This window comes from Halichoeres trimaculatus, unplaced genomic scaffold, assembly GCF_033239565.1.
Source record: "Halichoeres trimaculatus isolate MK-OKI-2021-1 unplaced genomic scaffold, fHalTri1.1 fHalTri1_scaffold_10, whole genome shotgun sequence".
In the NCBI taxonomy this organism is placed as follows: domain Eukaryota; kingdom Metazoa; phylum Chordata; class Actinopteri; order Labriformes; family Labridae; genus Halichoeres; species Halichoeres trimaculatus.
Window position 1 is genome coordinate 15,794,708 of NW_027437187.1, and position 15,454 is coordinate 15,810,161.

The following is a 15,454-nucleotide window of genomic DNA, read 5'->3' on the forward strand; positions in this document are numbered from 1 at the left end:
CCCCATTCAAACTCCACCCCAAAGCACCACCCACCCACCCACCCATACACACACATATACACACACATATACACACACATATACACACACACACACACACACACACACACACACACACACACACACACACACACACACACACACACACACACACACACACACACATACATATGCGCACACAATACCTGATTTTAAATGTGTAGATATAAAATCGTGTGGCTGAGTACAGAGGAGCCAGGTCAGGAAACGCCAGGAGGCCGACTGCACTGGGCGGCGTCCACAGTCTAAAGCCAGGACGCCTCCACCCGGGCATGCCTCGCTACAGGACCAGCAAGGGGCCCACTGCAGCAAAACGCTGCTGCAGACCCCCATCTGGCCAAGACGACGCCCGCCACGGACAGAGACATCCCAGCCAGAGCCAACAGCGGCCCCCAGTGCAGGCAGCCCCCTGCTGAGGAAACACTGGAGATATGGAGTGAAAACATAAAACTACATATGCTAAGAATCATAAAATGAATAAAATAAATAAATAAATAAAACACTAGTAAATGAAATAAATAGTAATAGAATAAGAGTAACAAGTAAAAAGGCGAGATTATATAAATAAATAAAATAAAAAAATGTATAATAACAGATAAAAATATGGGATTAGGTAAATGCTAAATTAAAAAGGTGGGTCTTGAGTCTACTTTAAGAGAGTTATAGGTTCCATTATGTCCCCGATTACTCTTGTCTTTATTCCAGGAGTTTATGTGTAAGAGTCTGTGGAATAACAAGGATCAACAGCTCTTTAAAGACAGCGGGCACTTGGAGCGCAGGTTAATAAAGCTGTATTGATTTTAAAATGATGAATCATTATCCATTCTTAGGAGGACAACAAAAACAAATAGATGCCAGACTTAGACATCACTTCTGATATTTCACAAGTTCTGCCATTTGATTGGCCTGATTTCTCATTAATGAAAATACTTCCATGTTTCAAGTCTAAAGTTATTCAAGCTGCCTCCATCAATGATTATTTCTGTCCATCATGCCCTCTCTTTCTCTGTTTATTTTATTCAATTAAATGTGATCAGACACTTCCCAGAGAGCACCACCTCACACCTGACAACCAGCTTATCAATGAAGCTACACATTACTCTGCCACACACACTCACTATGTCCTCATCATGTGAATTTTCACATGCTCACACTGTCTTTTATTCCGCTTCTCTGAGTCTGTCTTAGCTGAAGAGTCTCACACTAATAGAACACATTATCTGTGGTTGAGCTTCATACATGGAAACTGTCACTTCATGTATGTAACTCATTTTTAGTAGCTTTGAGCATGTAGAAGTTTTCTAGTCTGTTGATTTTTAGGTTTCTGTATTTTGGGTTGAAAACTATTTCTAAAAGAAATCAGCACTTTTCCCTGGGTTTAAGTTATTTTGTTTTGTATAGTTTATGTATTTGCAGCACGTTGGTGCCTGAAAACTGCTGAGTTCTCCTTTTGTGTAAGCCTGGGTAAAAGCTGGGATATGCAGTTGTGTACATCACTATCTCTGAAATGAAAGTCTCTAAGGCTACCTCTTCACAGTCTCTTCTCTTGCTTTAATTATTAAAGTTATCCCAAGTCACCAAACAGATGAGCTAAGGTCATACTTATTACATTAAACTTGCATAAAGATGCATACTCTGGCACTGTCAGAGTCTATGCTGCAGTTATGAGATACTTAGCTTAGCTCAGTAGAGAGATGGATATTAAATGGCAGCTCTGAAGTTCACAAGCTAATGTATTGATTTTGTATTTCAAAAGTAAGGCTGTATAAAAACTGCTCTTTTTTCCAGAAATAATTTCTGACCACTTATTTAGTCAAATTGAGAAGTGTTTATCCTGGTTTTTTAAAAATTGGGCAAAGCAGCTTAGTGGGATTTCTTCTGTTTATCCTCTACATAAGATTTCAAGAGCCTATTCTGAATCATGTCATTGTATTTGATTGTTTATCATCAAACACTTTTTTTGTGATCACATCAACTCTTATCGCACCAAAGTACACAAGCTCACCACCAGCAGGATTTTCATATCGCAAAATATTTTTGTTGTCAAAGATCTCTTTACCTAACTTGCACATTCATTTTTATTTTATAGTTGTTGGAATGGGAGTTGCAATCTGAAGTGCCTACTGGGACTTCACTTTTTCTCACCTTATTAATTTATATATGAGGATGTTTTGCATCAGATTATTCCCACATTCTAGTTTTTTTTTTAATAAATATTCTGTGCTTCAAGTGATATATTCCCCAGTTTGTTTCTTTTCTAAATTATTTCCATCATTTTTTCTCCTTTTATGCATCTAAAACTTATCTCTTCCTGTTGCAAAAAACTTTTGAAGTTTTTAAAATATTTTCTGTGCTAGCCTGTATATTGTTTAAACAATGTGCTTTTACTGCATTGTCCTATCAAGGTATATTTAAAATTCCCCGTCAAAAATCTTTGAATTTGTACCCCTGAGTATTTTCAGGACTATAAGTCGCACTTTATTTCATAGTTTGATGGTACTACGACCTAAAGTCAGATTTGGCTTTTCTTTCAGAAAAAAGGAGGTGCTGTGTTATTAGATACTTTTATGGAAAAAGATTGCTAAATTCATAGCTCTGCATCTCTGGCTTGGACAGCCTGACAGCTCAGAGAAATAAAAGTCAACTTGCGTGGTCTTCCTTCCCTGTTGTACAAGGTTTTTCAGGATTTCAGTTACAAACTAGTGAGAAAACTTTGGTAACTCTTTAAAGGTAAAAAAAAAAACTGAATAGATAAAACAACAAATAAATAAAAATTCAACAAACTGTAAAAAGATATATAGCTGTGTTGTTTATTTTCATGAAGGAGATAAAGTATAACATTTACTCATAGGATTATATCCTAATTTGTTAGCCTGGTTTTTAACTTGCCCCTTTGATATTAATTTGAAATATGCAGGTAGAATGAATAACCTATTAAATTAAGCAGATAAATAAATAGTGTATTTAAGCTTTTATAAAATTTACACCACTTAACTCTTATTCCACAGCAAGACTTTAGAAATGTAAATTTATAATGTACTATTTTGATACAGTGATATGAACTTTTTGTAAAATTTGCATTATTTCTGTATTTTAAGTTTTTTTTTTCATCTCATGAAAGTCACTTTGGCCCCTGCAGCACGTTTGCCCTTCTAGGCTACCATCCAGCTGTAAAGTTTGTTTTTTTCTTCCAGTCAGCCAGTAGCTTCATTTTTTCTATCCTATGAATGGAAATTTCACTGGACCATTAAGGTCTGTGCTGTTCCACATTTTTCTTCTCCAGGGCTAACCTAAGTGTGTGCAGGTCTTAACATGAAGATTAATTTCTGTGGCTACACAGCAAACATGGAATTTCATGAGGTTTGCAAAGAACCTCTGTCATGTAAGTTTGACTTGATTGGAAATTGGTGAGAGTGATAGTGTGACTAACTAGTTTCCCCTCAGAGCACACAGAGCATCGATGTGGACACACAGAGTACAACGGGCTAGTAATTGCTCTGGATATTGGGCTCATTTGTCATTTTGAAATGTCTGGTCTGAGACACCGGCTAATGTTTAATTCAACATAGAAAATCAAACAGCCCGTCTGATTTTCCACCTCCTCATCCCTCTTTGAATACTATTTTTTCGTCCTAAGGCAAGACATGATATGATGAGAAAATAAGCCACAGTTTTTATGGCGTTGTGTTGGGGAATGGAGTGTGGCATTTATCCTGCAGCGTGAGTGTTTAGTTTTGTCTTACTGCCAATGAAAATGAATCTTTAATCAGTCAGGAGCTTTTTCTCTGGTTTTCCTGCTGTAGGTTTGGGTTAGCTTTTTCTGATCAGGTGCTTTTTCCACTCATCTTCACTGTCATCTTTCATGGTATAGCGCTTTTTAAAACAGTATCAGCAAAGCTTCAAACAGCATCAGTCTTTTTCTTTGCTCTGTTGGAGAGGTATCTGCTCAGAGTCTGTCAGGAGTTTCTCCTTAATGCACCTGTCAGTGGGCAGAAACCGCAGCCTTCATGTTACAGCTTTCCATTAGTGTAAATTTTAAAACTCCTCTTTTTTTTCTTTTTCTATCAAAACTGCCAAAACTTTTCTTACATCTTGTCAGTGGATAGTACTTGTTTTTTCATCCTGTCACCTGACATAGGGATAAAAATCAAGAGAAAGACTTGCACCAATATTTTAAATCAGTTATCAACATCCAACAAAAGATTTGCAACTCTTAACAAATGTTTTCATTGATTTTTAAAATAAATAGATATTGAATAACACAATTAACTACTCTCATCAAGCCAGCTGCTTTAATGTGAGATTTCTCATGTCAACTCAAACAAAATTCAAATTGAAGACTCATCTTTAAACACAACTAGTTTTAAAGAGGGGATATTGTGCTTTCTTGGACATAAGTAAAGATGCTAGATGTCTATATTTATAATGTGAAAATTTTCAAAAGGCTTTCTGTTCACATGTTATAGAAATCCTTTGACCAGTCTGCAAACAGCTCAGAATGGTCTCAAGATCTTCACAAGATCTTGATGAAAGCCGTCACAGTGGTTGTAACTTTGGACTGTAAAGTTGTCAGTGTTGAAGACAGCTATGCCAGTGCACTACTGTCCTGCTTTAGGATGCAATGATGTATCATCGCTGCCATATTCTCTTCTTTGTTTACCTTTAACCTCCTGGTTACAGTTTAGCATGTCAACTCTCAGCAGAAATATTATGGATGCTATGTAGCTCCCTCTTCAACTAGTCCAATGTAAACAATGCAAGGTCACTCGCTTTTTGCATTACAAATATGTTTTATAATGGCCTATTACTGGTTAATTAGTTTATCAGCAAATAATTTCATCAGTTTTTTTTGTCAAGGATGTCAACTATTTGATGCATCCTAAATCTGGTGTTTTTTTAATGCATCCCCGCAGGAAACCATTCTGATGCAACGTTTTTTTCACTTTTCGGCAACCTCCGTTCTGAAAATATGAGACAATATGGAAGTGCTAGAATCTACTGTTTCTAGAGTGTCTGCTTGAGGCTGGCTCCGAGAGTACTGGAAGTTAAATACTCAGCAAGTTTCACAGCAGAAATAAACCTGTTTACAGCCTTGTACAAAAAAAGTCTCCTCACTAATTTAACTATCAGCTCACACCTGTGGCGATTGCTCTAAGACTGCAAGGGAATCTCAGCTTCCCCTAAAATGTCCCCATAAAAAGTGGTGATATGTACTGCTGTGTGTACATTTCATTGACAAAATATGCGCTAGAATTCCTTCATCTTTTGTTCAGAATCAGCTACCTATCACAGGTAACTGGCTCCACCTCCTTCTCATTCATCCCCGCAGCATCTCAGCGCTTTAACACAGTCGGACGCTGGGCGTCTTCTGACTTTAGTGGGGACGCGTAGAGTGGGCTGTTCCACTGTGGAAACTGGACGGTCATTGGATAAACGCCGGGCTTTGTCCCGCCCATTGGACGCTGAGTGTCTGTGGGGGTCTATGAGGCAGTGGGCCGGCCTGGACGCTGGGCTTCTGCATGATGATTTGATGATCTGTCTGAGGCCTAATCCCTTTGTGATTGACAGTGAAATGAGCCAGTCAGTGATCTTGAAGTATAACACCCCACCGGAGCATCTTCTCAGTTGTTCTGGACTGATCCAGAGGCTTTATCGATCCCCAGCGAGTTTACCTTTCTTAAAAACGACAAGCGTTGTGTTTTAAGATTTTCTCTCTTTTCACCAATAAGCAGCTACAGCTACAGCTGTGGAGCTTCTCCCCCTGTCACTCACACTTACAGCCTGTCGTAGTCTCAGCTCCATCTGTTACAAAGCTGCAGATCATGACAGAAAGTGCGCAGGGTAGAATTTACGTTCAAAAAAAATTAAACAAATTTATGATGTAGGCCGAAGAGAAAATGAGCTTCCCCTCCTTGACTGACCAGCAGCCGCCACTGGCACACACTGTAGAGGAGGTGAGTTTATCTTACTTGGTGGTTCAGAAGATATTTAGATGTTGACTTCAACTAATCATGGGCACAGCTCAGCTCACAGGACTCGCCTCAAAAATCAGTTTCAGAAACAGACAGGTGACGTCGAGGAGACTACATCCATTTATTATACAGTCTATGGACTGAACAAAGACTATAAATCAAGTGTGAATTACAGAGCTCTCAAGATGTTTCATCTGTTTAATTCAACCTAGTTCACTTTTTCTTTGTTTTCAGTTTCCATTTGGAGCCAAGCAGCTGCTAAATTTAGCTTTGTGTTCACACTAATAATAGATTTGGTATCAATTTATTCCTCAAGCTCCTTACAAGAAAACTTAACACACTTTACTGAAATGTAACACTTCTGTTTATTTTTCTGATTTAATGAGTGAATGAAACAGCTGTTATAAAAATGCTTCATCTTATTTTACAGGAAATATTTTACACTTTATTGAAATACTCGCAAAGTTGTTGCCGTGTTATGCACGATTAAAAATTATAAAATGAAAGTGCTACTCACCATAACTTCAGCAGAGGAATAGAGAAGAAACAGTCTGAGGTTATTAACACATACTGTCATTAGCTTGTTAGCTGTCTCTTTGCCTTTTTTCACACCATGACAACACAACTTAACATAATGGGTCTGTTAGCAGCATGTCATGTCAGCAGAGTCACAGTTTCTGTGGTCAAACAGTAGCCTGGCAACAGATGCACAAAAGCAGGTTAATTAAAGCGCATGTGCTGTCTCTGACCTTTCAGTCACACTCGGACTACGTGACAGGCTGAATTATGAGGGACATTTTATATGGCGTAGTCATTGTTCAAGCATTTGCATCCATTTCTTTCAGAAAGACGAACAAGTCAAATTTAGCATGTCCAGATCGAGTCTCAAGGCGTTCAGGGGGGAGTTAAAGTCAAGTTTTAGAACACTAGTGTCACAAAATGTGGTGACATGGGTCCAAAAACCAGGCTCTGAGTCTGAAGTCCTTTAAGGGTGAGTCCAAGTCAAGTCTCAAGTCTTGTTGTGAGCAACTGAAGAGCAACACAAGTCCAAGTCTCCAGTCCCCATCTCTAATTTCCCTTACTAGAGTTTGAGACTCCATCAGGCTTTACACTCCACTTTATTTTCGTCCGCTGATTGTTTTGCACTTAAGTTATGAAACTGTATGTTTTGAAATTATTAACTAACAAAGCTGTAATCAGTCGCATTGTGAACATTACAATTACACAGAATACCATGTGTCACACTCTGCAAGCTTTAAACATAATTACCTGAAGCCTTTTTTGTTTAAATTGCTCTTGTCACACTCTTTTTCTTTCACTCTTTTCTTTCTGCCTCAATTATCCAAAACTTAATGATAAGTCTGGGCAGTTAACATTAAACCAAAAGAAAAAAACAAACAAGCAGTCATTTCGTGATATTTTATTCAATCCCATAAGCCTTGCTTCATATCGTAACATCCTTTCTCCTTTTGTCTTACTTCTTAACTTGAGCATTTGACTTTATGAAATGGCTGTCTGCTTCTGTCATGGCAGATCAAATATCATCCTAAGTACAAGGTTTTTATGGAGTGGTCTGTCATCTTCTATCAATAAAAGCCATAAAACAGTCTGACTGGAAACTCTCCAACATTACATCCTCTCTGTTTCTCGCTGCCCTAACCCTGTTACTTCTCAAAATAGAGATTTTTAATCATCACCACTTATTAATATTTAAACAGTTTTTTCTCACATAATCAAAAACAGGTGCAGTCACTACAGACTCTCTTCAACTTTGGATTGCAACACAATTAGTTTGATGCTTCAGATTAGGACAAAATGAACTATACCAACTGTTTACATGAAGAGATGCACCATCACATGCAGACGTTATAGAAATACATTACAATAGGCTTAACAAAAGGCACTTTTAATGTGTTTTTGTCAACTGAAAAATTAGATGGTCCCTTACACCTGTGCCATAAATATTACATATGTTATGTACACTGGGTACTTAGTTTAAACATCCTGTGGGGAGCTGCTTTGACTTAAAGGATACTGAAGCAAAAAAGAGACAAAGCTATTTGAATTTTAACAGCCACTGAATTTAAAATACTGAAATAAAAACACCACTGAATTCATTGCATTGAATTATTTTGCTGTGCTATTCAAATTTAAATAAAATTAACATAATTAACAAACATTAACATAAAAATAATGTCTTATTAATCAACAATGTCGTAATAATTGAGGTCTAACCATTGATACATGCTGATAGTTGTCTTGCCCTTCCTGTCCTGGGTAGCCCGGATGTTTCAATATGAGTTTTTCAACTTGAATATTTTAGATCTGAATTTTGACAGGTTGAATTGAGAACTGAATTTGACAAATTCAATTTGAGCAACCCAAATCTTTTTGTGGTTGAGTCATGAAACTTGAATTTTTTAATCAGAATTTTTAATAGGTACATTTTTTTGGATATGAAATTTTAAAAGGTGAATTCAGGACAAATAAATGCAGACACGTGGTTTTCATGGAAAATAATTCAATGCAATAAATTCAGTGGCATTTTTATTCCAGTATTTGAAATTCACTAGCTGTTAAAATGCAAATACTTATGTCTCTGTTTTGCTTCCATTAAAGGACTCCCTACTTAAGAAAACTAATGCACAACAGAGGCCATGGTTTAAATGTTGGCAAATTTGTTGAAATCAGTGTGTTTATACATCAAAACTTTCAGCGCTTAAGGCTGAACTCAACTTCTTTACCAGAAGGGAGCAGGATGGTCCTAAAATAAATGAGTCAAACGTGAACCCAGTGTCTGTCTGTCACAAAGGAAGGCCGACAGAGCAAAATGTCTTCTCAAGAGAAACACTTTGTACACTGAAACTAATTATTTCTTGTGGATTACACCTCTTTCTTGTGTCTTTACCATTTTGGTGCAGTTCTTAAAATCTGTATTGAACTTTTGTGTCATACTGGTTGATAAACCTGTTGTCTAATGTAGCGTCTGCTTTACCTGATACCTGGATAAAAAAACAATCATCGAATTGCCTGTCATACCTAATGTTGATCTCTGTCACACAGCTTGTTCTGTTCCTTGTAATCTAAGTGTTACTGAAGTGATAGGGTCGAGCTCAATGACCTGCAAGCCCATCTAATTGTAGGAAAGGTAAATAAAAAAGAATAAGGAAATGATAGATATAGATGTGATAGAGTTGTGTTTCTCTTTAAATTGAATCATCTTTCCTCCAACCTTCGCTCCATTGCAGGTTTAATGGTTTGTTCTGAGATGATGCTTCAAAGGTTTGATTGAAGAAAGATACGCATTAGACAGATTAAAGTGTGAAAGTTTGGAGTGCACTGACTGACAATAATTTATTCCCTCGACTCAGGACTGCAGTGCCACTGAATGGAAGTGTTTACTCTCTGTTAATCTCATCACACCTTAAATCTAAATTGATTTTACGTAAAAGCAGGAAAGGTCAGATGGTTTTATTATGTCGCTGCCTCTTATATGTCACACTAACAAAACAACTCCATACCCACAGTGCCTGAGGCCTTGGAGCAGCCGATTGAATTAAAGGAAACAAACACAACAGCAGTCAGCTCTCTCAGAAGCAATAAACTTCTAATCATAGCAGGCTGAAAATAACCTGTGCCTGATGGAACCAGAGGAAAAGTACCTGAATGTGTGTGTAAACTGGAATGAAATCACTGTATGTTTGTCACTTCAGCGGGAATCAAACCGCACTCTGGGTCTGCAGCTTCACCCACTTTTGACCAGCTGAATGGAAACAATAACAAACACTCATGTGTCACTGGGTGGTCCGGGCATGATGAAAGCGCACTGCTGGCTGCCCATTTTGCTCTGCCATTGGTTCTTTTTATTATTTCCCCTTGGATATTGATTTTCTTTGACTGTGTTGAACTTGTGGGACTAGAAAGCAGACCTGTGCTTCCTCCTGCTGTTCCCTGTCAACACTGTTTTACAGAGGATGTAGGCTCGCCCAAAGAAAAACAACATTGCACATAAAACTACTTCCCTATGGTGCACTTGCAAACATGTATTATAACAACAGTTTATTTACGCATCTTAATAAATAAACAAACCACAGAAGCTCTGAGTTTGTCAAAGAACACAAATAAGTCTCATTCTGCGTCAAATGGGCCGCACAGGTGCACATGCTGTGCTCGAAGTTTTCACCTCTAAGGCTGATACAACAGCAGCTGTGTGTTGAGTTTCACTGAGCCAGATAAAAAGATGGACTCAGGGTGCTCTGCTTACTTACCTGGTTAAGCTTGTACCATTCAGCATAGTCCTTACAGATGTGACCCAGATGAAGTTTGGCTCCTTCATCCCATTTCTCTTCTTTTCTTCTTTAAGTTCTTTGTGTCTCAGTTATTTGTCATCTTAGCAAAAGAAAATTTCCTCCTTTTAAAGAGGAAAAAGTTGGCCTTTGTGAGTCTATTTATAGACTGTTGATACCACTTCTGGTTTAAAAGTGAAGCCAATGCTTGTGCACTGGCCTCAAACTTGTTTGATTTGTAATGCCCAGCAGGGGGCGACTACACCGCTGATAAAGACGTGGGCAGGGTTGGGCTCATGTCCGTTAATTCTTTGTTCATCAATTTCTGCCTTACTTGCTTAATTATCTTATAACGTTGATGATCATTGAAAAACTATCAGACAACTTTGACTACTTTTTAGTTCTTTTTTTTTTATGTATTTTACACGTTTTTTGACTTCACTACTAAATGACTTGGCTCTTTAAGTCAGCTATGATGATATGAATGACATTATGAAGAGGTGTTGAGGACCCAAAAGAGGTTTTATTTCTTACTTCAGGCTTCTTCGAGCTTCAGCCTCTCTCTGAAACAAGTGGTCGTAGCTGCCGTCTCTTTGTTCCACAAATCCTGTTCCCTCTGATCAGCCGGCCCTCCGGAGGCCTGTTAAGGGCAGTTTACAGACAGATTCTGTTTTTTTTTTTTTTTTTTACAAAAAGTAGAAGCTTGGAAATCTGCCTACTTTTCATATGGACATTCAGTATTGTTACATTATATTCTTGTTAAAATAATGGGAGGCTTAGACCTCCTCTTTAAAGAGCCTGAAGTCCCATTACCAAGACTACAAAGATGCGAGGTATTAAAGTCAAAGTTAGCACTTTGAACAGACCTAACAGACAATCTGCAGTTCAAATATTTTTATTAACATTTGAATTTTAAGATAAACTAGGAGACATGGTCCAAAAAATAGAAACACCAGAGTGCTGGACTTAAAGCGCTAGCACTCTGGTCTTTAAAGCAACACATGGGGGTTGCACCTAATTTATACAGTATAGGGCAGAAACTATCAACTATCATTGACTTTTAGTTTAAAATTTGCTATAACTCATATCGTTTGGCAGTTTTTACTTGAAGACAGAGCCACTCAGTCACATAACTATTCTGGGGGTGTAAATCATGTGTCAGAGGGCTGATGCTGCTGACATCATTTTGTTTAAGAAAACTTCAGTGCAGGAAAACCCCTGATATTTATAATCTAAGGACTAATGGTGGTTTTGTCTTTCAGAGTCCTTGTGTACTGTAAGTGCTAGCTCTCTGTCAGAATCCCATATCTTTCTGGTATTCAGGAACACTGTGGGAAATTTTGAAAAAGCAAAGTCAAACACTCACACAACAACAGCTCAAACTTCATCCTAACTTTTTTGATCTTTCTCTAGTCCCTCTGTGTCAGTCTACAGACTTAACCTTGAGGACAAGCACCCTAAAATAACGACATGATGCTGAGGCGTCTGGAGGCCTGCTGAGCAGCTACCTGCTGCTGCTCGGCATGATGCCGCTCCGTGTCCTTGTTTGTTGTTCTTTTATGTGTCCTCCTGCTCTGCTGTTTTCTCTTGTGGTTTAGTGTCAGCCTGGGTGTGAGGGATTGGGATACAGCAAAAAATAAGTCGACGACAAATGCTGGATTTGACTTTACGAATCACCGATTGGTGCTGGAGCCAGTGCTACATGAGTGACAAAACAGGGAGTGCAGTGCAATGTAAATCAGCAATTGCAAGTGTGTGATTGTTGTGCATACATATGTAGAGGCATTTGCATGCGCCTGAAGAGGGTGTTTATATTTGTATTCTCATCCCGAGGGTTGCAAAATGACCTGTCTCCTGTGATTATATCATGGGTAACCAGAAGTGACGTGGTAATTGTAAAATCTATTTAAAGAAAAGTACCTTCTCTCTCCGACCTTTTTTTTTTCCTCACTTCAAGCTTCTCTGTTTTCAGGTCATTACTAGATCTTCCTTTTTACACCTACACATCACTGTCTCATTCCTACGCCTCCATTCTTCCGCTGCTCACGCTCTATTTTCTTTCTTTTTTCATATCTGCTCTTGTTCTGCTGATTTCCCCCTCCCTGCCTCACCCTCACGGCGTCACATTTCTTGTTCTCTGTTCGTGTACCACTCTGTTTTCCTCTGTTCCCTTCTCTTGCTCTCTCTTTCTTCTCAAGTGTGTTTATACAAGAACCCAGCATCAGATCGATCCTGTGATGTCGCACAGATCAATAGCACAGACGGTGTCACAGTGTGGCCCGTAAACAATGATAGACGATTTCTGCTCACCTTATACTTTCCACATGTTGTCAATGAGATTTCTCTTCTCACTCAGTTCTCTCTGTCTCTTTCTGCTTTCATGCATACAGTGGCGCCCGTTTCTACCTGGTCTGAAATATGAAGTGATAGACTCCGCCTACATCTCTCTGTACACAGGTAAGAGCTCCTCTGTCCCCATATGGCATGGCAAGCTTGTCGTGAAACGATGATGACAACACATTTCCTTCCTTTGTCTATTTCTAGACTTAATGTTGTGCAAAGAGAGTCAAAAACAAAACAACATCATTAATCCAGTCTGCTCCAGATCAGCAGTTAAATGCCTCAGAATCTGAACTTCTTTTTGCTCCCGTGCCTTTCTCTGGTGCTCCACATGTTTTGTCACGATCTTGTTAACACCCTGAGACAGACATTTTCCCTCATTTCATGTCTGTTTTTCTCTCATCGGGCAGCCGAGTGCCCCATTTACAGAGTGCCCCACCCTCCCTGCGTGGGGTTAAAGAGAAACCACAGAGTCAAACTCTGCCTCTGTTTTCTTTCTCCGCACATGTCATTCATAGTAGAGATGAGAGCACCAGCTCCTCAGCAGATGTCTAGCCTCTTAAGCTCCAAGAATAGCAGGGTGTCACAGGGTTTCAGCGTCACAGGGTTTCAGCATCACTAACAAGAGGAAAAACAGAGGAAATGATGTGTGGGGTGGAAAGTTTGGGCAGAGCTGTGGGTTGCTGGAGAATGTATGCCATCATGTTTATGGCCAGCCATTAGAGAAGAGGAGAGGAGTGAAGGGGGCCTTTTGTGGTTTATGAGGTAACCTACTGGATTCAAACCATTACCATCCCCTCATCTCTGCCTCCACCCTTCATCCCTGCTCCTCCCTTTATGCTCACAACAGCTTGTGTTTCATAGAGTTGTGGTCACATTATGACTGTACAACAACAATGCTGAATGTATTTTCAAACATTATTTCCTCCTTTCTATATCGTGTTTTTAGAGCCCTGAGCCACATGTAGCATCTTGTGAACAAATGTTTAACACCTTACAAAAGATAGATAAGATATTTTTTTAAAAATGAAGCATTTTTTATGCTTCCTGACGCTTCATTTGTGATGAAATGAAGGCATTAACAACTCATTACCTCCGCCAAGGAGGTTATGTTTTGGGGAGAGATTGTTTGTCTGTGAACATCATAACTCAAAAAGTAAGAAACAGATCTGGATGAAATTTTCAGGAAATGTTCAAAATGGAATAAGGAAGAAATGATTGAATTTTGTAGGAGATCTGGATCACCATCTGGATTCAGGACTTTTTTAAAGGATTCTTAATCATTGTGAGATAGTGCTGTTTTTTTTTTTTTTTTACCATATGTGTATATAACTCTACCATAAATGATTGTATTGTTTTGCAAAACAACACAAGACAAGGTCACCATAATTTCTGTCCGATGTAAAAGTACGATTCAGATCCTGGAAATATTCAGGATACTAAGATCCAGAATATGAAATATGTACTGGGTCATCATAATTTTCTACACTGTCAGATAACAAATTATCGTACAAACCTGCAGCTAACACCAAATTGTAGCAGACAGTCTGCTGAAAGAGAGTATAACATTAAAGTAGGACTAAAGTGTTGTGTGACAATCACAATATGCTTGGCGGAGGTCTGCACTCTCTAAGTGCTTCTCTACTTGTTTATTTTGCTAACAGCAGAGGCAACTTTAGTCCTCATAGCCACCCTTGATGCCTATTGTTACAAATTTGGGACATACCCTGTCAGGTCTTGATGCAGCTAAAATTACCTTTGTATCTCATTATTACCTATTGATTCATATTCTACACAGACCAAAGATCGTATCAGATCCACTATGTCACAATATATTGGTCAGGAGATTAACTTCTCATGTCTACATATAACTATTGTGTGTACTATACTCAAATTTGCATTCTCCACTAAATTTAACATGTATAAGAATTCAAAAAACACATCAAAACAATCTATTTTTATAATTGCTAATTAATTTAGGCAGTAAGGGGTTAATGGTATGTAATGAAAAGTAAAGGCAATCGATTGCAGTAGAATCAGGTGTTCATAAGATTTAATTACTTTTTCATCCAAGATTAAAGCACATATCAAAGTGGAAACTGTTGTGCTATCTTGTTAAGCACAATTGGTCTGTCCTTCTATGTTTCCCATTTGGGGGAATTTCAGATTGCTCCACAACAAAAGGCATAGATTAAACAGGAGAAACTCAACTACAAACACAATCTATTCATACTGAAACTGAACTTTATGTTTGAGAAATACGAGAGTTATCACTCTGTCACTGACATAAACACCAGTACTTTCACCTATTGACATATTTTACAGGTGTTCCCTTTATTACAACACCAGATTCAAATAGACCATGTAGATGGGGAGATTTATAACTTTTTTAATTTTTGGTAAGTCATTTTTTTTATTATAGTAGAGACTCAAAAAAGAGCTCAGGGCTTAAAGGGTTAATGACCTTACAGGTAAGAGCTGATCTTCACCTGAGCATTTTATTCAAGACCTATCTCTTAGTTCCAACTCCTTTACTTGTATTAAGTTCTTACAAATTAAATTATCAGAACTGTTTTTCACGGTTTGTTACATTACAATTTAATTTGCACAGCAGCTCAATACAGCTCCAATATGGCTCCTTGTGGCTCCAGGCTAAATGGATGTTGTAGCAGTGTTATAATAATTTTTCAGAGCAGTAGTTTGTGGAAACACACAAATAAGTGTTGCTCTGTTGTAACCTTGGATGATTTTACGCCTTAACTCACCCACGCTCTGGTATCTATTACTGGGAAAGGAAATTCAAATCAGTCATGTGAG

The 15,454-nt window shown here is 38.3% G+C and overlaps 1 protein-coding gene across 1 annotated transcript in view; it reads left to right on the forward strand.

The window, feature by feature from the left end:
* b4galnt4a (beta-1,4-N-acetyl-galactosaminyl transferase 4a) overlaps positions 1 to 15,454 on the forward strand; it is a 209,132-nt gene that overhangs the window by 179,011 nt on the left and 14,667 nt on the right. Inside the window, exon 9 of the mRNA XM_074677975.1 lies at positions 12,688 to 12,754. Within this exon, the coding sequence (XP_074534076.1) occupies positions 12,688 to 12,754 (67 nt within the window). The remainder of the gene's footprint in view (positions 1 to 12,687; positions 12,755 to 15,454) is intronic.